At 43.7% G+C, this 25,018-nt stretch overlaps 2 protein-coding genes across 2 annotated transcripts; one reads left to right on the top strand and one right to left on the bottom strand.

The window, feature by feature from the left end:
* Positions 1-15,497: 15,497 nt before the first annotated feature.
* Positions 15,498-19,157, top strand: LOC102707361 (leucine-rich repeat protein 1). Its single transcript, XM_006645710.2, has 6 exons — positions 15,498-15,807; positions 16,962-17,033; positions 17,783-17,926; positions 18,064-18,135; positions 18,221-18,292; positions 18,814-19,157. The coding sequence occupies exons 1-6, from the start codon at positions 15,569-15,571 to the stop codon at positions 18,881-18,883; spliced, it is 669 nt and encodes a 222-aa protein (XP_006645773.2). The 5' UTR covers positions 15,498-15,568; the 3' UTR covers positions 18,884-19,157.
* A 743-nt stretch (positions 19,158-19,900) lies between these two features.
* LOC102707082 (probable anion transporter 1, chloroplastic) lies at positions 19,901-24,612 on the bottom strand. The gene is made up of 10 exons (XM_015832736.2): positions 23,939-24,612; positions 23,620-23,727; positions 23,359-23,514; positions 22,374-22,589; positions 22,054-22,263; positions 21,841-21,978; positions 21,481-21,582; positions 21,283-21,348; positions 21,097-21,181; positions 19,901-20,543 (listed from the first exon to the last, which is right to left on the bottom strand). The coding sequence occupies exons 1-10, from the start codon at positions 24,392-24,394 to the stop codon at positions 20,446-20,448; spliced, it is 1,635 nt and encodes a 544-aa protein (XP_015688222.2). The 5' UTR covers positions 24,395-24,612; the 3' UTR covers positions 19,901-20,445.
* Between the last annotated feature and the right edge of the window lie 406 nt (positions 24,613-25,018).

The raw sequence follows: 25,018 nt of genomic DNA, 5'->3' as shown, positions 1-25,018 counted from the left end.
GAATTCACCATCGGGGGTCACCGTCCCCTTCGATCGACCACCAAGGTCAAGATCAAGGCGGCTTGCCCAGCCCTAGATTGCAATTCACTCCACCCTGCAGCCTTCTATGAGAAAGCACAAGAATCCACTATCAATCTTACCTATTCCCTTGCGGAGGTTAGACACCAACCTTCACAACTTGCTCTCGGGCGATCCACACGAATCGGAGGCTCGCGGGCGACGCCTATCCGTCTAGGTGATCAATCTCCAAGAGTAATAGGCCACCTTGACTCCACATGCATCCATTAACGCCCGAGAATGAACACTCTATCACTCACTAACCTTAACACTCTCTCTAAGACATGATCCAACGATTAATCTCTCTAGGAGGTGTATTGGGTTAGTGGGGAGGCTTGAGAGGTGCTAAACTTGCCCTAGCAACTAGAAAACTCGAACAAAAAGCCTCTCTAACGGCTAGAACTCAAGAGCCCCTTTTATAGGCTGGCAGACGTCACATAGCTGTTGGAAAAGAAACCTAACCGGACTGTCCGGCTAGGGGGCCGGACCGTCCGGCCGACACTTAACACATTCACTCCGAGCAGGGGCCGGACCAAGGTCCGGACCGTCCTGCCACCGGACTGTCCGGCTTGGGGCCGGACCGTCCACACACTTGACTTGAGCAGGGGCCGGACCAAAGGCCGTACTATCCTGTCACCGAACCAAGGACCGGACCGTCCTATCACCGGACAAAGGGCCGGACCAAGCAGAAACCGGACCAAGAACCGGACCATCCTATCACCGGACCAAGGACCGGACCGTCCTGTCCCTGCTTCAGGACAAACAACATAGGCTATAACTAGGGATGAAAACGGATCAAATATGGTCGGAAACTAGCTCTATTATATTCGTTTTCATATTTTTTTTCGGAATCGGAAACTCGGATATGAAAACGGAATCGAATATTATCGAATACAAATACAGAGCGAATATGAATCGAAACGAATATGGTGACGAATATTAATCGGAACATAAAAACCTCTTAAACTAAGCTTCACATATCATTGAAGAAATATAACTCATTATTTTTAATATAAGTATATAACTTATCAATATTTTTAAATATAAGTGATTACTAATACCATAAAAAGAAAAATCCGTGGCGGTTGTGTGGTTGTAGATGCCTAGACTGCTTGAAGCTAGTTAGCCAGAACCACCTAAGACTAACACTAGTTGGGCCGTTGGGATGGTTCTTTAGGTCGAGCTGATTTGATTGAATGGTTAATGCATAGGTCTGGATATCCGGAAAAAAATCTGGATAGTATTCGACGGATATCCGAATCCGACGGATATCACCTGTACCGTATTCGTTTCCATATCTGAAGAAAAAAATCCGAATTCAATTCCAAATCCAAAAATTTTCGAAGCTATCCGACCGAAGTTATCTGAATCCGAAAAACAATCCAGTCGGACGGAAATTATCCGAATCACTTTCAACCCTAGCTACAACTGGACCTAAACTTACTCCACTCGGCTTAGGCTTACTCCAGGATGCATGCAGAGATTCCAGTGACCCCTCTTAGTAGTACGGAGTTCCTACGACTCAAAAAGAAAAAATAAAATACGCCTTCGTCTTCGTCTTCGTAGAGCCATCGCTTCGGGTCACACATGCTCTAAGTTTGATCAAGTAATCTTTCAATCAAAATGATCTCTCATCTTCTCTGCAATCACAACTCATTAGCACACACATGCTTGGCTAGCATTGTCATTAATCATCCAAAACTTCGTTTAGGGCTAGATGCACTTTCAATCTCCCCCTTTTTGGTGATTGATGACAATTCTAGTCAACGCATGACAATAACACATCACACATGCAGAGAAGCAATAAATCTAGCTCTCTCTAGATGTGTGCTACTTTCAACAAGCAATTATGCATGAAACGAACACACAACACATAGCAAGGAAATTAAATGCGAGCTAGCCTACAGTCAATACATCCCAGCAACACAAAAGTTCAGAACACAGGATAAAGGGGGGGCCGGACTGTCCGGCTTCAGGGCGGACGGTCCGGCCGACACAGACTCAGAATCATTTTGACCCCCTCTCAATTCTGCAACTTCTCCCTCTTTGGCATCAATACACTAGAAAAGGGAGCAAGCAGGGGAATGAGATGGTTAATCCTCATCTAACGGGACAATCTCAGTGGCGCCAGAGGCGATGCTCGCAGTGTCATCCTCTATTTGAATCTCATCACTCTTAGTGGCCTCCGTCTCTGCAGCTACTTCTGGCTGAGCTGTTTCTTCCATCTGAGGTGCACCAAACACAAACTCCTGCTGAGTAGAGTGGCCACCTGAAACCTGAGGCTCTGGGGTCGCCTGCTCTGGAAGCTGTTATGCCTGCTGTTTTGGCTCCCCCTCTGCCTGTGCGTCTCCCTCCTCATCGTCTGCTGTCTCGCCCTCATCAGACTCGGCCTCCTCTGAGGACTCCGCTGCAGGCACCTCGGACTCCTCGTCGTCCTCCTCAACGTACTCCTCCTCCTCGGTGTTGACATCACTATCAACAGGAGCAGGGCGAGAAGAGGATGCGCTGACGTCACGGACGATGGTACGAGCAGCCTCATAGGTAGCAAAGGGATCCTCGTAGACCTCACCCTCGGACTCAGAGGGAATCTCATGCCCATACTCACGCAGAAGCTGATTATCTTTCTTTCGTTGGATTTTACTTTCACTGTTGTCTTCTTGCAGATCCCAAAAATAGCAGAGAGTGCTTTCTTGAAAGGAGAAAGCGATCCTGAAGATGGGGGCTCAGGAATCTGTGAAGTGGAGGGGCGAGCTGAGGCACAGGACTTTCCTTTCGCTTTGCTGACTTTGGGGAGAATGGGCTTGTAATTGCGGTGAGCACAGTCAGCTACAAAACGCAGACCAGTGACTGTCTCAATCATCAGATGCAGGTATGGAGCATATGCAAGTCCACGGGAGGCATCCAGGATGATCTGCTGCAGTTCATACCAGATATACTTCATGATGCTGAAAGGAGGCGCATTCTCCCTCATGCGCAACAGCAAGGTATGGTGCCTGGAGGTAAGGGTTGTCTTGTCGCCGCTCTTGGGCGAAACAGTAGTCTTCAAAAGCTTGAGTAACAGATCGTAATGAGGAAGGAGCCCCTTGGTCGAGCCAAGTGCCCCTGCCGGCATCCGGTCTGTATACAAGGTGCGAACCACCTCTGAAGACATTGGGACTCTGCATGTATGCTGGGCTTGTTCAGATCGAGTGCATCGAGTCCCAAGATGATGGCAAATTGTGACATGATCTCAGTATACTCTTCCCCTTCAGTCAGCCACCGCATCTGCTGTTCTATCCCATCCTCCGTCTCCTCAAAAAATACAGTCGCAAAGAACTGTCCAATCAGCTCCTCATTCTAATCCTTCTCCAAGCACATGATGCCACCGACATCCTTGTCGATGCACATCTTGATCACTTGCTTAGCTACCAGATTAGTAGAAGCCTGCAAGTAGTCCTAATCCACCCATTTCATCTCTGTGAGAGAATTGGTCCTGCCGAGGAACACTGAGTTGTACCAATCCACTTGCACCTGGGTCTTGAAACGGTAATCTGCTTAACACAGGTACTGCTGTTCTGGAGCCTTCAAACGATCAACTCTGGTCTTTCCCATGCACCTCATGTAGTCAATGCTCTTCCTTGGAGTCTCAAACTGGTTACAGTGCATCACAACCCTTCTTTTCCGTAGCTCAAGGGGGCGGCCGCTCGACTCACGACAGGAAGGTCGAGAGGAGCTACCACCAACTGGTTCCTTCCCCTTCTATTTTTTGGATTTCTTGGACTTTTTAGCTTTCTTGGCTTTCTTGCTCTTGGCAGGAGGGGATGAGGGGGAGACAGGTGAAGCGGTCTCTCAACCTGTCTGACTGCGAGTGCGGGGATGCGGAGGAGACTCAATCACAATCCCCATGGAGCGCTTACGGATAGCAGCTCGCTTGCCTCCCCCTTTGGTTGCCACCTTCTTTTCTTTTGTCATTTTCCTTCTTGGCAACTCAACAGGAGAGGAATCCTCATTGTCTGATTCTGTAGATAGCTCCTGACGAGCCTTCTGTAGATAGTCATGACTGAGGACAAAAAATGCAAGAATCAAGAAGCATGAAAGAATTGAAGTATGGTGGAAGGTGGAGCCAAAGAATTAATCGGACTGGCTGTGGGTCGGACAGTCCGGACAAGCACACAACAGTCCGGTCGGAGCTCACTGTCTAGCCAGAGAAACTGAGCCGGACCGTCCAGTCCAAGTGCTCTGCCAGACCGAGAGGGCCGGCCGGACCGTCCGGCCTTGAACACCGGACTGTCCGGGCAAGAATAGGTGGTTGAGTATGTGATTTTGGCCAGTAGATCGGTAAACTAGACATCTAACGAAGTGGTTTTCTATGGTCGAAAGTTGTTAGAACCTAACAGATTTAGAGATCGGGTTAAAACAAGGTGAAAACCCTAGAAAGAGATTGAAACCAATACCTGGAGTTGGGGAATGTCGATTCCGCGTTCGGGGGCGTGTTCCTCACCACCAATGCAGCGAAAAATCGCCTCTTTGGGGTGAGAGGGAGTTAGGGTTTGAGGGAGAGAGGAAATGAGAGAGATTTCTTCTCTCTGCTCGGCCTGGGGGCAGATAAGGAAGTCGCCGGCCGGACCGTCCGGGTAGGGGCCGGACCGTCCGGCTGGGACTTTGCGAAGCAGGCCGAGGGGGTTGGCCGGACAGTCTGGTTGGGGGCGGACTGTTCGGTCCAGACTAGATTCTGGTGGAAGTAAAAGAGGCTGAAGCGAAACTGACTCTAAGAAGATTTGGCTATTCAACTTGAGAATCAGATTAAGCAATCAGTACAAAACTATGATTCTCAAGTCAACAACCATTTTCGCAATCTAGAAATCAAGTTTTCGCAAAGCACTCAACAATTTTCGCAACCAAGCTTGAAAAAAACAAGAATTTTGAAATTTTGTTTGGGAATGTTTGAGCCTTACTCCTGGTATTTAAGACCAATTCTATTTAATAATTGACCTCTAGAAATACGAAGACTCATGTTGTTCTAACATGTGTATGAAATTGACTTAACTATTTGAAAAGTCAAGCCGTTTTTTATGCAATGTTGCGAGAATCCAAGATATTTAGTTCATTTCTCAACTCACAAAACTTTTTCTCATCTAAGGGCTTGGTGAAGATGTCCGCTAGTTGGTGTTCGGTTCTCACATGTGTTATGGAAATGTCTCCTTTGGTTTTATGGTCCCTCAAGAAATGGTGTCGTATATCGATATGTTTGGTTCTTGAGTGTTGGACTGGGTTGTTGGCTATTTTGATAGCACTCTCATTGTCACAAAGGAGGGGATCCTAGTCATGGTGTATCCGAAATCTTGGAGAGTTTGTTTCATCCGTAAGAGTTGGGCACACCATGCACCGGCGGCTATGGATTCGGCTTCGGCGGTGGATAAGGCGATGGAATTTTGTGTCTTGGATGACCATGAGACTAGAGACCGCCCAAGGAATTGACAAGTCTCTGTGGTGCTTTTTCTATCAACCTTACACCCGGCATAATCCGAGTCGGAGTAGCCCACTAGCTCAAAATTGCATCCTTTCGGATACCAAAGCCCTAGGTTTGGAGTGTGAACCAAATACCTTAAGATTCTCTTAACGGCCACTAAATGACATTCTTTTGGAACAGCTTCAAAGCGAGCACACATGCATACACTAAGCATTATGTCGGGCCTAGATGCGCAAAGATAAAGGAGGGAGCCGATGATTGAGCGATATACCTTGATATCTACCTCCTTACCATTAACATCAAGGTCGAGGTGTCCATTTATCGGCATTGGCGTCTTGATGGGCTTGGCGCTGTCCATGTCAAACTTCTTAAGGACATCTTTCAAGTACTTTATTTGCAAAATGAACGTGCCATCCTTGAGTTGCCTTACTTGTAAGCCGAGGAAAACTTCAATTCTCCCATCATGGACATCTCAAACCTTTTGGTCATGATCCTACTAAACTCTTCACTAAATGAAACATTAGTTGAGCCAAATATTATGTCGTCGACATAAATTTGGCATACAAATAGATCATTCTTAAATTTCTTGGTGAAGAGAGTAGTGTCAGCCTTCCCGATTTCGAAACCGTTCTTGGTTAGGAAATCGCGAAGACACTCATACCATGCCCTTGGTGCTTGCTTGAGCCCATATAGAGCCTTGTGTAGCTTGTAGACGTGGTAGGGGTGCTTTGGATCTTCGAAGCCCGGCGGTTGCTCCACATATACCAATTCGGAGATTGGTCCATTGAGAAATGCGCTCTTGACGTCCATTTGGTATAACTTAAAATCATGGTTAGCGGCATAAGCTAATAGAATGCGAATGGACTCAAGGTGAGCAACCGGTGCAAAGGTTTCACCGAAGTCAAGTCCTTCGACTTGAGTGAAACCTTGGGCCACTAACCGTGCTTTGTTTCTTGTGACGATCCCATGCTCATCTTGCTTGTTCTAGAAAACCCACTGGGTCCCGATGACATTTTGCTTGGGCCTTTCCACTAGAGACCGCACTTCATTTCTTTTGAAGTTGTTGAGCTCTTCTTGCATGGCCATTACCCAATCCGGGTCTCCAAGCGCGTCTTCCACTTTCACTAGTTCCAAAGATGAGACAAACGAGTAATTTTCACAAAAACTTGCAATTCGGGATCGAGTCGTTACCCCTTTCCTCATATCACCAATGATGTTGTCCACCGGGTGATCCCTTTGTACTGTTTGATAAATTCGAGGATAGTGCATCGTGGGGGTCGGAGCCGATTCTTGCTCACATGTGCCCATGACATCAATCTCATCCCTAAGGTTTTTATTGCCACCATCACCATCAACTAGTACGGAATCATCTTCGGTTGAGGATTCTTGTTGAACATCTCGTTCTTGCTCTTGCTCCTCCTCAACCTCCCGGGGTCTTACATCATCAACTGCCTTGTTGTCTATATCTTCCCGTGAAATTCCAATTCCTGCATCATTCACTTCAACTTGCTCTACTTGAGAGCCATTAGTTTCATCAAACGTCACATCCCTTGAGACTTCAACAATACCAGTGGTTTTGTTGAAAACCCAATAGGCACGTGCGTTTGCCTCATATCCTAATAGAAAACCTTCATCTACTTTGGATGCAAACTTAGATGATCTAGGCCTTTTGTTAAGAATGAAACATTTGTAACCAAAGACACGGAAGTAGGATACGTTTGGCTTTTTACCGATTAGAAGTTCATATGCAGTTTTCTTGAGAAGCTTGTGAAGGTATAGACGGTTGAGCGAGTGGCACGCGGTGTTGACGGCTTCGGCCCAAAAGACATCCGGAGTCTTATACTCATCAAGCATTGTCCGAGCCATCTCGATAAGTGTCTGGTTCTTCCTCTCCACAATCCCATTTTGAGAAGGATCATATGGAGCGGAGAACTCGTGCTTGATTCCCTTTTCATCAAGAAACTCTTCAACTTGGGTATTCTTGAATTCTTCTCCATTATCACTCCGAACTCTTTTTATCTTCACTTCAAACTCATTTTGCGCTCTCTTCGCAAATTTCTTGAAGATTTTTTGAGTTTCGCTCTTGTCATAGAGAAAGAAGACCCAAATGAAGCGAGAAAAGTCATCAACAATTACTAGACCGTGTTTGTTACCTCCCAAGCTTAGATAAGCTATTGGTCCGAAGAGGTCCATGTGAAATAACTCCAATGGTCTTGTAGTCGTCATGATGTTCTTTGCGGGGTGGAAGGTTCCAACTTGCTTTCCCGCTTGACAAGCACTACAAACTCGGTCTTTCTCAAAAATGACATTAGATAAGCCAAGAATGTGCTCCCCCTTTAAAAGATTTGACAAATTTCTCATCCCGGAGTGACCAAGGCGTCGATGCCAAAGCCATCCAAGAGTCGATTTGGCGATTAAGCAAGATTTAGAGTTAACTCTATCATTGTCGAAGTCAACAAGATAGAGATCCCCCTTTAATCTTTCCTTAAACACTTCCGATTTGTCATCTCTCCTAAGCCCATTACCTTTCCTTTGTTGTCATCTCCAAAGATAATGTCGTCGCAATTTCCTCCATTCTCGTCGAGTGAGATAAACATACTCCTTTCTCCGGTCATATGCTTAGTGCATCCGCTATCGATCACCCAACTCGAGCCACCGGAGGATTATGCCTACAAGAAACATGTCAAGCATTCAATTTAGGTACCCAAACTTGTTTAAGTTTGGGTCCCTTAACAATAGTGATCAACTCCTTTGGGATCCATATGCTTGGCCTTCGCTTCTCTTGACTTGATCCAATGAATATAGCAACCACACATCCACGGTTGTCCTTCATGATCACATGAGAGCCATAGCTAAACCTGATTCGAGCTAAATCCTCATGAACTAAGGAGAGCTCAAAGTCAACCTTTCTGCTCAGCTGGGGTCGGACTGTCCGGCCCGTAGGACCAAACTGTCTGGCTTGTACTCTCTGCCAAGCAGACAACTCAGGTCGGACTGTCCAGTCATTGGGACCAGACCGTCCGGCCGGACCCTTCTGCCAGACCGAGAAGTCTGATCGGACTGACCGACCCAGACCAGACTGTTTGGTCTGCCCTCTCTATTGAACAGAGGGGCCGGACCAAACCGTCCGAGCCGGGTCGAACCGTCCGGCCTGCCTTCTTTGTTGAACAGAGGACTCAGGCAGGACTGTCCGGCCCTGTTCGGACTGTCTGTCCTCAGGGCTGATTTTTATGTCATGTTCAGCAGTTGACTCCCTTTCCTTCACAAATGCAACACATGGTTTACCATTGATCATTAATCTTTTTGGGCTTGCATTTGAGTCGAGGGAATATCCAAGACCCCTCTTATCCTTGTTGTTATAAGAGGTGATTGCCTTGAAGAGAACATCCTTGGATTGGTAAGTTCAAATGCATCTAAACTTTACCAAGGTCTCCAACCTCTCATTTTCTTTCTTCAACTCTTTGAGAGCTGCATTGTTAGTCTCAACAACACTTAAGTCAATAGTTTTGCATTTCTCACAATCAAGAATAGTATTGACTATTGTGTTGTCCTTAGAGTTGGAGAGGTTGTGCTTAAGATTGTCAATTTCATTCTCAAGACCATTGTGCCTCACATTCATGGACACAATAGTTTTCTCAAGGATTTCATTGACATCCTTAAGATTGGTTATGGTTTGATTTGCTAGCGTGAGCTCCTTAGACAAATCAACCAACTTTTCATCCTTTCCAGCAAGGACCTTTTCAAGAGAGTCATTTTTTATCCTATCTTGAATAAGGAGATCCTCTTGCCTCTCGAGATCCTTCCTTTTCTTCTAGCACTTTTATAAGTTTAGCGATATGAATGAGAGCGGGTTTGCTAAAATTTCTAAGCAAAACATCATTATTATCATGGTCTATATCATCATCATCACTAGAGTTAACATGATGCTTGGGAGCTAGATATACCTTGCGCCCTTGCGCCATGAGGCACAATGCCGTATGATCACCGTCGTCGTCGCTCAAATTGGAGAAGAGCCGCTCCGTGCTTGATGACGATATGGCCATGGTAGCGACGCCTTTGCTCTTGGAGTCGCTTGACTTGGGCTCCTCCTCTTTGTCGGTCTCATTGTCGCTTGAGAACACTCTTCACCGATGTGAGCTCTCCCGTGCCTTTTCTTGAAATACTTGGTCTTGCCCTTGCCCTCCTTGTTCTTAGCGAGCTTGGGGCAATACGCTATAAAGTGCCCAAACTCCTTTCACTCATAGCATGTTTTCTTGGATTGCCTCTTGTATCGGTCCTCGTCCTTTCTCCCATAGCTCTTCTCGCAGAGGAATTTCTTGAATTTGTGAACCAAGAGAGCGAGTTCTTCATCCTCACTCTCCGAGTCACTTGAGCTCTCTTCTTGAAGCTTGGAGTTAGTCTTCTTTGCCTTGAATGCAATCTTCTTGTTCTTGGCTTGGGCGGCATTGGTGGCGTATTTCTTAACTTCCTTGGCTTCTTCCTCCAAGAGTTCATACGAGATGATCCTCGAGAGCACGTCACTTGGAGTCATTCTCTTGAAACCGCCTGACTCACGGATCAAAGTCACCAAGGTAGGATTTCTTGGTGAAATTGCCCGGAGCAAGCGCTTCACCACCACATGACCCGTCATGTCTTCACTCCCAAGGCCACGGATCTTGTTCACTATGACCATCATCCGATCATACATCTCTTGAGGTGTTTCATCATCTTCCATCACGAACCTCCCTAGCTTGCCTTTAAGAAGTTCAATCTTGGATTCTCGAACCCATCTTGATCCTTCATGAGCAATACGGAGCGTGTCCCAAATCTCCTTGACTTCATCAAGTTGATCAACCTTGTTGAATTCCTCCGGGCTCAAGGAGTTGAGAATCACGCTTGCCGCTTGAGCATTGCGGTGGATGAGGAGCTCTTGCGCCGGAGTGAGATCTTCTTCATCTTCCGGCATATCCTTCACACCTGTGCACACAACTTTCCAAACACTTGGATCCAATGAGATTAGATGAGGTCTCATTTTATGTTTCTATGTCCCATAGTGAGTAACATCAAAGGAAGGTGCACGGCCGGAAGAGATATAAATGTTATAAGATAAAGTATTGAGTTTAGAGTAATCAAACTCAATAGAGGCTCCCTTTTTAGTAGAGCCTTCTCCACCATCTTCATCTTTACGGTTGTTGTTGTTGGAAACATCGCTAGTCTTGTCTCCCATCTTGGATCACTTCAAGCTTTTAAGCCTTTTCAGAAGAATAGACTCTGATACCAATTGAAGTTCCAGAGAGACAGCCTAGAGGGGGGGTGAATAGGTGTCCTGAAAAATCTTTCAAATCACAACGGTCAGTACAGGGGCCGGACCGTCCGGTCGGTACTCTCGGGTTGGGCCGAGAGCTCTGGCCAGACCGTCTTGGTTAGAACACCGGACCGTCCGATCAGTGAAAAATGCAGACTTAACAGTTTACCTTTTCGGTGATGTTCTTGGGAACGTGATGTGATTATGTGTGTAATAAAACAGTAGAAAGATCGCAGGAACAAACAGAACACGAAATCATAAGAATAAAGATACGAGAGATTTATCCCGAAGTTTGGATCTTTCGATCCTACTCTCTGTTGAGGCGCTCCTGCGAGCAGGATCTCTCTTGATCCTTTCCCTCTCTTGGCTTCCTCCCACAAGGCCAACACGGGTCTCCGAATTCACAACTAGGGACTAGTAACCCCTTTGATCGACCACCAAGGTCAAGATCAAGACGGCTTGTCCAGCCCTAGATTGCAATTCGCTCTACCCTGCAGCCTTCTATGAGAAAGCACAAGAATCCACTATCAATCTTACCTATTCCCTTGTGGAGGTTAGACACCAACCTTCAGAACTTGCTCTCGGGTGATCCACACGAATCGGAGGCTCGCGGGCGACGCCTATCCGTCTAGGTGATCAATCTCCAAGAGTAATAGGCCACCTTGACTCCACATGCATCCATCAATGTCCGAGAATAAACACTCTATCACTCACTAACCTTAACACTCTCTCTAAGATATGATCCAACGATTAATCTCTCTAGGAGGTGTATTGGGTTAGTGGGGAGGCTTGAGAGGTGCTAAACTTGCCCTAGCAACTAGAAAACTCGAACAGAAAGTCTCTCCAACGGCTAGATCTCAAGAGCCCTTTTATAGGTTGGCAGACATCACATAGCCGTTGGAAAAGAAACCTAACCGGACTGTCCGGCTAGGGGCCCGGACCGCCCGGCCGACACTTAACACATTCACTCCGAGCAGGGGCCGGACCAAGATCCAGACCGTCCTGCCACCGGACTGTCCGGCTTGGGGCTGGACCGTCCACACACTCGACTTGAGCAGGGGCCGGACCAAAGACCGTACCGTCCTATCACCGGACCAAGGACCAGACCGTCCTGTCACCGGACAAAGGGCCGAACCAAGTAGAAACGGGACCAAGGACTGTACCGTCCTGTCACCGGACCAAGGACCGGACCGTCCTGTCCCTGCTTCAGGAAAAACAGCATAGGCTACAACTGGACGTAAACTTACTCCACTCGGCTTAGTTTTACTCCAGGATGCATGCAGAGATTCCAGTGACCCCTCATAGTAGTACGGAGTTCCTACGACTCAAAAAGAAAAAAATAAAATACGCCTTCGAGCGTCTTCGTCTTCGTAGAGCCGTCGCTTCAGGTCACACATGCTCTAAGTTTGATCAAGTAATTCTTCAATCAAATCAAAATGATCTCTCATCTTCTCTGCAATCATAACTCATTAGCGCACACATGCTTAGCTAGCATTGTTATTAATCATCCAAAACTTCGTTTAGGGACTAGATGCACTTTCAGCAACCGTCGGTCGGAGAGGCGATGACTGGCCGACATGGTGGGGGGTGTCCGGTGGAGAGGCGGCGGGTGGTGCGTCACGGCGGCGGACATGGGAAGATGTGGGCAGGCGGGGCGGCAGACTGACTGTGGAGAGTTAGGGCTATCTCTTTAGAAGCTATATATATTGTGGTTATTAGGCTTCATTATTTGGGTCAAACATATATAAAGTCAAGAATTGATCCCTTCTATAATACAAAACGGCCCACCGTCGGGGACGAGGATAGGGAGTGGTGCACCGTCCCCGCCATCTTCGACGGGGATAAGTTTTATACCATTCGATCCCCATGGGTTGATATATATCAAGCATCCCCGTCTCCTAATAGATGAATTCACTGTAGGGATTTAGGGATCGGTTTTCCATTACCATCTCTCGACATGCAACTACATTAGGCAGTAGAGAGGTGATCTGTGACACCATCATTTAAAATTGCATCGTCTCAGAGACTTGGAGAGTGAAGATGGTACATGTCATAAAATTCTAGACACTTACACATACTTAAAATGATATTAAATAAAAATATTTGATAGGGCTACACTAATAATACAGAATGCATCGCAACTTTTGTTGCTATTGGGCTCATTCGCACCTCTGGGTGCTAATAAGTCTAATCACTGCACGTAAAACAAAAAAACCATTATTAGTATATGATTAATTAAGCATTAGTTTTTTAAACTTGATAAATTTGTTTTTTTAACAACTTTTATATAATTTATTTTTTCAAAAAATATATCATCTAGTAGTTCGGAAAACGTACACCCGGAAAAAGAGAAAAAACTTTAGCTATGCTGCCTGCGAACCCATTACGTTTAAGGGGTAATATTATTTTTACAAGGCAATGAAAATATCAACCGCATAAAGAGCAGACTAATATATTGTCCCAGCCTATCCATCTCAGATAATTTCAGATTGTTAATGGTAGTGCATGATTCACTTCTTGACAAATACGCTATGCAAGTGGAGACGTTGCTATGTTGTAGCACATGCTGTACACATGCGAATGCCACAACAATATATACAAGATTAGGACTCCAATACACATAAAAAATATATGGATATGGCATTTAGATCAACACAAAATATTTTAAATGCTGCATATATGTGAAATAAATGCAGAGGTGATTGTTTGGCTTATTCATCCAGGAAAAAATAAATGACATATTTATAAATACAAAATTTTATATACATGTTCTTAGTGATCTAAATGTCAATGCTAAATATAATCTATGATAAAAAAACCAAAATATACTCTAAATTTAAGACTGAAAATTTAAATTTTGGTTTATAAGTATAAAAAAAACGAAAAGATGACACTGATATATTTTGTGATATTTGAACCAACAAAAAAATATGCAAGCAGCAAAACATTCCATGAGCTCACATCTGATCGCGCACTTCCAAAAGCAACAAAGAAAATTCAACATTCCCAACGAAAATCAATGAACTAACTAGCCAAATCATTCGTTCTAGACAAAAGAAAATCCCACCGAATACAATTCCCCCTCCATTTCCTAACCTTTTAGCCCTTTTGCCATACAATTTCATCTGTCATAAGCTTTTTTTACTGTTTAGGGGCTGTTTGTTTGGAGTAACTTATCCATAACCATAAGTCCCTCGATTTAGTCTCTTTTAGTCTCTAAAATACTAAACAGAGGGATTAAAATAGACTAAAACTATCTAGGTCCATAAGTCTACAGGAGAGGTGTTAAAAGGGACTAAAAACCTATAGTATACTTACTCTAGTACTCTATGTCTATAGCTAGGTTTTAGTCCCTTTTAGTCTCTCCAAACAAACATGGTAGGACTAAAAGGAACATATGTTTTAGTCTTAGGACTAATTTTAGTTCTAGGACTTATGGAAACAAACAACATCTTAAGCCTATCACTGCACATCAATATCATACTTACCGTTGGAAAAAAAATTGTTTGGTTCGTCAACACAATCGACCTCGTATGCCACAGCTCAAGTTATGCACGTTTAACTAAAAGTCAAGCTTTGGGCCTGTTTGGGGAGCTTTAGGCCCTGTTTCTTTCAGTTTAAGATTATTATAAGCTAGATTATTATAATCTGTAGTAGAATAAGTTATGAGTTGTTTCTTTTCTAGATTATTAGAGCCTAGATTATTGGGTTTGCAAGTCTAAAGAGAGTGGAGTGGCATAGTGGATAATTTTTCACCCAATAAGCTAGAAAAAGCTCACCTAAATGAGCTTATCATATTATAATAAGCCGGGCTCCAGATTATAATAAGCTACTTCAGTAAGTTGTCATTTCAGCTTACTCCCAATAATCTGGATTATAATAATCCTAAGATGAAAGAAACAGGGCCTTAGATTCTGAGAACCAGCTGCTTGATAGCCAGCTTCTGAGAATCTAAAGAAGCTCAACCCAGCTTCTGGATTCTTAGTTCATTTTCCAAAATATGGAACTACATATTCTTAGAAGTTGTGCATCGTTTGGAACATTTCTCAAAAGCTACGGCTAGGAGAAGTTTCCAAAAAGACCCTTTGTCCTGTTTCAATGTTAGCTTTTGGGTAGCTTGTGTGGCTTTTAGCTGTTGATGTAAAACCGGTAAACCCGATAAACTTCTGGTTATCGTTTATGACTTTAATGAAAAACAGGGCTATATAAGCTTGGTATTAAAAAAACAAACTAAATCAGGTGTTCATTTAGTTCATGTCATAATGTGATGAGATTCTTTTATTATTATCATGTCATAATGTGACAAGATTCTTTTATTATTATAAAGGTTTCATACATCATTGACTCATATAAGTGAGATAAGTTTATAATATTTTAGCTAAAATGTGGCTTCAATTTTATTGGCCATAAGTTTAGATATTACCTAAGATTGTAAGACAATCTTAATCTATTAAACTAAAGTTATATATATATATATATATATGTCATCCAAACGGTTAAAGACTATCGGAAAACCACCGGAGTAATCACGAGATGCTGCAAACCCGCTCACACAGACACCACACCACAAGCCCAGCCGCGAGTACGCCGCAGAAGATCCGAGGAATCTCCGACCCGTCTCCTCTCGGCCGCTCGGCTCCCCTTCCGAGGTTAAACTCCCCCACAACCCGACACTCCTCCGCTCCCACTCCCACTCCCACTTTCCCCACTCCTCTCCTCGCCGCCGCCTCTTCTTCTCGCTGCCCTAGCTCCTCGCTCCCAGCCTCTCCACGGCGACGATGGCCTGGCCGCCGGCGGCGCTGCTGCTGCTGCTGGTGGCGGTGGCCGCGGCCGCCGCGGTGCTGTCGCCGGCCGTCGGGGTGGCGTCGGCGTCCAACTCGGAGGGGGACGCGCTGTACGCGCTGCGGCGGGCGGTGGCGGACCCCAGCGGCGTGCTGCAGAGCTGGGATCCCACCCTCGTCAGCCCCTGCACCTGGTTCCACGTCACCTGCAACCGCGACGGCCGCGTCACGCGTCTGTGAGTGACGCCGGCGAGCTCCTCCTCCTCCCCGATCTTAGCTGCCGGTTTGATGCCTTCGTTCCGTAGTGCTTTCTACTTTTTTTTCCCTCCCTTCCGTGCTTATACGAGCCGCTGTCCCTTCCTCGTTTTTGGATGTGAGATCTTTGTGCTAAAACTATAATGCTAGATGGAGTAGATGGAGCACTATGTTTTAAATGTGCATGCTACATCGGTAAGTCAATTGCGAAATGTAGGTGATATCTGTGCGATTTCTCTTCTGACCTGAGTTGTTGAAACTTGAAAGGGATGTTGGCGATTTAGGGATTAATAGTTCATTCGGTTCCGGTGAAACCGTGATTTAAATGGCAAAGAACGCAGTTTGTAGCTTATAATTTGATTTCAAAATGTTGTGCAGTTATCGTTCCAACAACAATTTAATAATTTATATACTGATTACAGGCATGTAGTTTTGGTATTACTAATATTTTGCATGTTAACAATGTCAACATGTTATAATTAGCTGATGCTACCTATAAATGGAATTCGGGATGTACTCCCTGATCCTGTGAGGAAATATTGCTTATGCAAGCTATACTTTGCACTCAACCGTTGCAGCATCTTACTGCTTTTACCATATGACTGGGTTTTTGTGGTTTCTTATATACTCCATCGTAGTGATGCAAGCGAGCTGACCCACGAGCCCACATATAGACCAATAGACCATTATTGTGGGCTGGCCCACAGGTTGACCCACAAAATGACCTATATGTGGCCTCGTGGGCCAGCTCATTTGCACCCTTATTCCATTGGCTTGGATTCTTAGAAGCTATCTATTCGTATAGTTTTTTTTTTTTTTTTGCATGGTGAAAGAAAGAAATTGCTTCATAGAAGTGGTTTCCTTCGATGCAGGGTTCACCGTGAGTCCTTGACGTCATCACTCTACAGAAAAATATATAGTGGAGATTTGTTATGTTATGGTTACCTATGTTCTTGGTTCAATTTTTATGGCTTCTGTCCATCTTCATATTTTGCTCCCAACATAAAGATATAAACTCTTTTGTTACGCCACATGTGTATGTTGATTACCTGTCCATGTATATGACACATATTTTTCCTTTTGTTCCTTTCGAGATGTTAACTATGATATTCTCTAACAATTTTGTATCTTGTAGAGACCTGGGTAACTCAAATTTGTCAGGACATCTTATTCCTGAATTGGGACACCTTGAGCATCTGCAATATCTGTGAGTCTTTCTACATATGAATGCTCTCTATTTTCTGGAGTGTTAAAATGTAGAGTTGATCAGCAAAGGTTCTCTGATGGTGGTGAACTTGTGATCACTGACACTGATAAGCTAAAACTTGCATGGCATGTGAAGTTTGCATTACATATATTCAGCATTTGCCAACACTGCCAACTGCTTGTCATGTAGAATATTCTCCCAATTAGAGCTAGATATACTCCTATGTTGGAACCTGTTTCCTTTCTCTGTCACTTGTTTTTTGAACTCATAAAGCTTCTGTGGAAGTCATTTAAATAAATATCAGGGAAGTGCTGAAATATAATTTATTGACTTACTGATTTGATCATCTCACTTCCTGATAGTTTCCTTTTTCCTAGTGGAGTAGAAATAAAGCATTTTTGGAATACTATTTTAATGAGCTGGGGAAATGGTTCTTTTTGTTAGTAAAACGATAAACCAGAATCTAAACGTTGGGAGTCTTGTCTGTATGCAATATAAACTCAATACTTTCTCCCTTATCCATTTACTGTGCAAATCAGCCTAGGACAATGGCATTGAATTGTCCTCTCTATGTTTTTCCCAATGAGCTGTTTGTTCGGAGATTTGTGCTGAGATTGCATCATTAAATTTTGTATCAACTTGTTTTATAAAACATGCTTTGATCATCCTGATCTTCCAATGATATTTTACTGAGATTGAGCTTGACATTCATGTTGATGCTCTAACTAATTTGTGAAAAATTGTTGCAGAGAGCTGTATAAGAACAATATTCAGGGCACTATCCCAGCTGAGCTCGGGAGTCTGAAGAGCCTTATTAGCTTGGACCTGTATAACAACAACCTTACTGGAACCATACCGAAAGAACTTGGCAAGCTGAGCTCCTTAGTATTCTTGTGAGACTAGATACTTTAGTTAACATATATATTCCTGCACCATTTTCGCACATATGCAAGTATCACTTTGTTTAGTTCTTTTTATGCATGGTCCATTGGTCCTTTTATGCTATGTTAATTATCATGTTTTTTTTTAGGCGGCTTAATGACAACAACTTGTCTGGTCCAATCCCGAGGGAACTGACAAAAATATCTAGTCTCAAAGTGATGTAAGTGCTCTGCATCGCTGTATTCACATAATTATATGGCTATTTTACATAATATTAATGATACTTTATCTATATATGCTTCCAGAGATGTCTCGAACAATGATCTTTGTGGCACAATTCCATCTACCGGGCCTTTTGAACATATACCACTGAACAAGTATGATATAAATGCTCGTTACCAATTTATTTTACAATTATGTTGATTCGTTTTGTGCATTTGCAATGTTCTGCTTCGGCATAAATGAGAGGAATTGAGACACTCATTAGCCATATTCCATCAAGCCAAAACCAAATCACTTGGAAGTCATAAAATTGATTATTTGGGAATGTCAGCTAAGTTTTTGTTGTGCAGCTCATCTTTTGCAACAATCTCATTTGATTATTATCTTACACATATTCCTATGTCAAATAAAAAAGGATCTGCTCTATTATTTTTTTTCTGGAAATCTTTATCTACTATGCACCACTCATTTGTCCTGTGGTATGTCACAGATCTGCATTATTATTATTTATTTCTTTTTAGTAAACAGTAATAGTTGAACAGAACTAACTGGCAGAACAAATGGCTTATGAAGTGTCATGGTTTTTTTCCCTATATATTGTGGACTTCTTCATTTGATTGCCATCATCGCTCCAGTTTGCATTGTTTGTAAGCCATTCCTTTTTTCATCTTTGCAGCTTTGACAAAAATCCAAGGCTGGAGGGCCCCGAGTTGCAAGGGCTTGCAACATATGACACAAACTGCTGAAAGTGCCAATCAGTTCCCATTGTCTGTGTGATATAGATCGATAGTGGATTAGCTTTATCGGAGTACCTGGTCAATGTGCAAGCCTGGTTGCTTTGCTTGTACGAGTTACTGCAAGTAAGGACTAGGCTGCCGATCAATACATGTAGTGTAGATAATATTTATCGCAAGTCTGAGGCCCTCAGGCCTCAGCCCTCTAAACCGATGATACCTGGTAATGTATGGTTGCTTTGATGAAAGAAGTCTTGATATTTATTGCTAGTATTTAGTTGCCCTATTCAGGTTTTGTTCAAAATCTGTACCCTCATCTTTGACTATTGAGATGCCACATAGATACAGGTATCACCCAAACTGATGTGCTGAAATATGTACCCTTTTTGCTCCCTCAAATTATAAGGCACGCACATATTTTTAAATTCAAAGTTCATAAATTTTGACTAAAAATCAGTCTAAAGGTATAATATGTTTATTGGTAAGAATATAATATTGTTAGATTTGTATTTGGATGTACTTCGTATGCCGTTGGTTTCACTATGAATAATGATACACTACTTTGAGAGATTGAGAATTACAGTTTGATATTGAAGACCATGCAAAGTCAAACTGTGCCCTTATAATTTGGGGCAGAGTAAGAACTAAAGGCTGGTTGGACTGAATAGTATTATTCTCTTCATTTGTGCTTAAAATGTGAGAAAGTCTGAAAAATGTTATTGACAATCGTATGAAGAATTTGTCTGAGAAATGTCATCGTCGTTAGGGTCCCATCCATTTTTGCCGTTAAATACACCGTTCATACTATATCAGTTAACTGGAAAAATATTGATAGAAAACTAACGGTGATGATATTTTTTAGTCAAATTCGTTTGTACGATGATATTTTATAGAATCACATTTGTTAATGATATTTCTTATAATTAAATGTTTATCAATGATATTCGGTAGATTTCCTCTTAAATTTGTTCACATGTGGACATATTTGATGTGCTTCCTTTGTCGTCCATGGCCTAATGGAGCGTAATTATACAAGTATGGACAATTATACTTGGGAATACATATCATACAAATTGTTGATGGAACCATGCTCATCGAATGCTAAGGGCCATATATCAAACAGTTAGATTCACAAGAATCAGAGGAGATTCCCGAGTTTCTAAACTTGTTAACTACACTTTACAGAGAAAAAAAAGCTGTTCAAGAAAATTGTGTAACAAGTAAAAATTACTATAGGTGTATGATGGATGTTGAATTCTTCTGCTAAGCTGTACAGAATACCTATACTTAAAAGAGTCCTATAAAACTGGCTGCTGGTAATTGCTCGACTCATCAAAATTGTGCGAAGATCCTGAATCATGCGAAATTGGAACATTTGTGGCTAAAGCCAATAACTGCCTGTCCAATGCTGCGTGCTAAAATTTGCAGTCTGCAGTTTTTTTTCTGCAAGGAGTTGAGCTTCACATGGAATGCGGCTGTTGATCGAGATGCAATTTTCATCTGACCAGACACCAGCTACAGAACTGTTATGTACTTTCCATCTGGAACTGTAAGGCAGAGACTATATACAGACATCAATCAATAATTTTTTCGCCGGTGGAGAATAGGTTCCAGACCAAAGTTCCAACCAGATAAAGCACAACGGATACTTTGAAGACATCATCCCAAGAACCTGCATTTATTAAGAATAGAGATATAAATCACATAAAAGACTGCAAAAAATTGCAGCCCATCGTTTGACCTTATACTTTCGCAAGTCTGTTTTTCACACTTGATTGTAAAACCAATCATTTTTTAACCTAAACTTTTAAAACCGGGACGGTTTTACCATAAGACTAATTTTAATGGTAGTATTTACCATGTCTACGATGACAATAACATTGTATGCTATTTTAGCTGCTAATATGGCAGTGACTCAACATGCCAAATATTCTTTCCCCTAATTTCTTCACACAATATAGTGAAGAGACAGAGGGATGTGACAGGAAGGATACAAAACCGTATGATATGTGAGGCAATGCCAAGTTATTGACCAACATAGCTCAAAATTACCAATTTGATTTCTTAACATGACTAAAAATAATCACGGGTAAACTTTGTCCAGTTTTAAAAGTTTATGGTGAAAAATAGCTGGTTTTATACTTGCACGTAAAAAATAGACTTCATCGGAAGTTCAAGGGCCAAAAATGGGCTTTAAAGTTAGGAGATGGGATTTCACGCCAAACCGTGCTGCAAGATGTATCCTGTTGCTGCTGTGCCAAATACACCAGCTAAAACCCCAGCTGTGTTAGAAAGACCAAGTAGCACACCCTGCAAGGCAGAACATATGAGTTCAACTGAAGCTATAATGTTTCAGGCAGAACACTGAAAGTGCATTATTTGATGAAACATTGTGCTAAAGAGTAGATTACAGCATATCGAGGACCGATATCTTGGTGGTTCGAGTATAGACCAGACTGCGAGAATGCATCAGTTCCCTGAGAATAAGAAAGGGAACATGTTATGCTTGAAATGCCAAGGTCAGATCTTTGGATGGCCGTTCAGGTACAAAGCATAGTTATCCTATGACATAATAATGGCAATAGACAAGAAGTCAACCAGGCAATTACCTGGCTACATGCCATGCACAACACTGCCATTGCAGGTGAGTCGATATGGCTCAGTTGTGTCAGAAAAAATGCTGGCCCTAAGAATCCAATTGATTGCATGACCTGCAAGAAGTGGGCATAAAGAAGATGAATCACGCAACTGGATGGATTATGGATATGAAGTAGGTTAAGCTCCTCATTGTCATCTCCAAGCACCATTTCGATGCACAACTTCAATATTCAAGCATGCTTTGCCAATGGCAGAACAATGACATCATACTCAGTCATTTTGTTTGAACTTGATAGCTCCCCAGGGAATGGGTAAATTTCATGACTTCATTGGTAAATATATACACCTGAAATGCCAAGGGATTAATTTACCTTACGAACTGTTGTCACTGATAATCCTCTACTGACAAGAGTATCTGCTATCCAACCACCAAAATTTGCAGAAACTGCCATAGTTAGCCAAGGGAGAACACAGAAAAGGCCGGATTCCGTGAGGTTGAATTTGAGAACCTGTTTTTAAATATTATTATATACAAGGGTATGCAGTTCAGGATCCTCAGGTGAATACTATAATGCTGATCATACCTGGTTGTAGTATGTAGGCATCCATGTGAGCAAGATGAAAGTTCCCCAGTTATGGCAAAAATGAGATACTATAAGCGCCCAAACAGGCGGTTTTGATAATATTAGTCCCCATGGAATTTCTTTAACAGGCTCTCCTCCTGTGCTTTGACTGGTTATAAGCTTCTTCTCTTTAGCACTAATTCCAGGATCCTCAAGTGGACTACTATACGCCTTTTAAAGAAGCAGGCCACAAATTTAGGAGATGAATAAAACTATTAGAAAAAGCAATGCAGTAATTCACCAACACTGAGTGAAATAATGAACAGAAGACAGAGATATACCTTTCTTGCCCATGTTGTAAACCAGACTACCCCCAGAGACCCAAAGGAGTAGAAGACCGATGGCCAACCAAGGTTATGTATCAGCAGTGGGGAAAACGCTAGTCCTGTCACTGATCCAAGGTACATTCCACTATATACAAGAGCCAATGATCTGCTTCTCTCTGATACAGGAACCCATTTCGAAAGGATATTATTCATTGCCGGCATGGCAACTCCCTGGGGAAAGGTTTAATATGTTTACCATATCAATACAAGGTGCATAAAAAATTCAAATACTGCAAAAGTTACCATGACTAAGAATGCATACAAAAGAAGTCAAATTTATTTTGGTGAATTAGAACTGAAGTGATTTAGTCAGGTATGTTCTGCTAAACTGCTACCCCTTGTATTGCAAAAGAAATCCCCTCTTTGAAACACTGAAACAGTCTGAATAATATACAATGATGGAAGGTGTAATAATACCCTGCGGTACTGTGGAAACATGAAAAGGAATTTTGGGGCACCCCAGATTTTCAACTTCACCATAAAGTTTGCCCCACATAAATTCTATTTTCTTCCCAAATGTTCTATAATTTGACTACAGTTCAATTCCCCAAATTTTCAACTTCACCTTGAAGTTATCCCGACATAAATTCAATTTTCTTCCCAAACTTCATTTGGCTACAGTTTAATAGAAACTTCTGATAAGGGGTCTACATTAGCATTTGCACAAAACTTCTATGACATCGGAAAATGTACTTCTTTAAATGCATATGAAAATATACTTAGTTGGATATCTCTATTTGTTTTAATCACATTATGTTTTCACCCTAGCCCCATCTCAATTTATATCATGGATTTGCCACCATGGATCACCAGTTCACCACCAGCCATGCCCACCACTAGCATCGTCATCACATGCCCTCATGTCTCCACCATTACCTGGATCTCCTGCTCACCCCTTTCCTAAAAGTAGATAGATATAATTTGAATTAGCAATGCTCACCTCACCAATTCCCATGAAAGCGCGCGTCACAAGGAGGAACGGCAACCCCAACTTCGCCGCAACCGGAGTAAGAGCTGTGGCTATTGACCACCAAACAACACCGAACCCAAGAACAGTCTTCCCTCCAACTGTATCTGCCCATATTCCTCCTGCTATCTGAAATGACAATGCATCGAAACCATGGGATCAAATGAACTCCCAACTGCTCTTCCCTGAATCCTGGATACAGATTCTCCTGGACTATTAGTACTGCAAACAGACCTGAGTTAGCAGGTAGCCCCAGAAGAAAGAGGACTGAATGAGACCAACAGTCTGCGGGTTCCAGCCGAATTCTGCGGACATGGGCAAAATAGCAATGCTCATGTTTACCTGCAAATAGTGAAAAATGTAAATATCCCAGGAAAGATTCAAACTGCCAAGATATCAAGAAACTGCATCTTGTAATTAGGGTTTGGCTCACCTAGGGCATTTACATTATCAACCAATCGAATGGAATTAAAAACAAAAACAAACAAAAAAATGGAATGGAATGGAATTGTGGGGAAAAGAATCTAGGGTTCATCAGGGCGTTTAGACATACGCGGTCCATGTTGCAGAGGAGGAATGCGGAGAAGCAGAGGAAGACGATGGCCCAGCGCTTGGGGAACTGTCCCTGCTCCTCTTCCTCCTCCGCCGCCGCCGCGGCGTCTGCTGCCTGCGCCGACCCGGAGAGCAGCAGCCTCCTCACCGACGCCAGAAGCGCCCCGGCCTCGCCGTCGTCGCCGTACCCCCCGTGCCCCGCCCCTCCGCCGTGTCGCGCATCTCCCGGGCCCTTCCGCGGCGAGGTGTCCGACCGGACGTCGGTCCCTCGGAGCGCCCGCCTCCGGAGCATCCTAACGACGCATAGCCCACCCCCAACTCCCCGGTACGGCAGGCCGCCGCATCCGCATCCGCAGCCACCGCCGCCGCCGGGGTCGAGGAACCGGCGCGAGCGCGGGGCCGGCGGCGAGCCGGGGCCCCGGAGGGAGAGGGAGAGCGGCAGCAGGTGCAGCATCATCGCCTCCCGTCTCGCTCGTCGGCGCGCACCGCGCCTGCCCAGATATTCTTGCTCGCTCGCTCGCTCGCCGGCCTAGCTAGGACGACCACGTGCTGACTGCTGCGTGGTGCGCCGGCCGAGCACGCAAGGGAGCTCAGCTCAGGCTAAGCTCGGCGTCGCCTCGGCCTCTGGCTCTGGCTCCAGGTGAGGAGATGGAGACGCGCGAAGATCTTTTCCTCTCCCTCGCGTCGCGTCGCGTGGCAGGTCAGTCAGCCAGCGCGAACGGAGGCGCGGCGTGGCGTGGCGCGGCGAGGCGTGGCGAGGGCGAGTGGCTGTGGTGAGCCTGGCCTGACCAGGGAGAAGATATGCGCGCGCGCGCGCGCGCATCTGGACGCGAAGGTGGCGTTGATCTCACATCTACTCTCGCCGACGGGCCGGAGGACGAAGGGCCTCTCTCTCATTTGGGCTGCGGCCCAGTGGATTATGCATTTATGCGCACGCGCGCGTGGATGGACTCGTTGATTTTTTATACACGTTTGACTATTCGTCTTATTTAAAAATTTATATAATTATTAATTATTTTTATATTATTTGATTTATTGTTAAATATACTTTTATGCATATATATATATATAGCTTTACATA

The sequence above is a fragment of the Oryza brachyantha genome, chromosome 1, assembly GCF_000231095.2.
Source record: "Oryza brachyantha chromosome 1, ObraRS2, whole genome shotgun sequence".
NCBI classification, from domain to species: Eukaryota; Viridiplantae; Streptophyta; class Magnoliopsida; order Poales; family Poaceae; genus Oryza; species Oryza brachyantha.
This window is presented reverse-complemented; position numbering and strand designations above follow the sequence as displayed.

Coding starts and splice junctions, on each gene's coding strand:
- LOC102707082 (XM_015832736.2), bottom strand. CDS start 24,394: ATGATGCTGCACCTGCTGCCGCTCTCCCTCTCCCTCCGGGGCCCCGGC. Junction 22,264..22,373: donor TTACAACATGGGCAAGAAAG/GTATATCTCTGT, acceptor CTTCTTTAAAAG/GCGTATAGTAGTCCACTTGA. Junction 21,979..22,053: donor TGCCTACATACTACAACCAG/GTATGATCAGCA, acceptor ATTTAAAAACAG/GTTCTCAAATTCAACCTCAC.
- LOC102707361 (XM_006645710.2), top strand. CDS start 15,569: ATGGCCTGGCCGCCGGCGGCGCTGCTGCTGCTGCTGGTGGCGGTGGCC. Junction 17,927..18,063: donor CTGAGCTCCTTAGTATTCTT/GTGAGACTAGAT, acceptor GTTTTTTTTTAG/GCGGCTTAATGACAACAACT. Junction 18,293..18,813: donor GAACATATACCACTGAACAA/GTATGATATAAA, acceptor TCATCTTTGCAG/CTTTGACAAAAATCCAAGGC.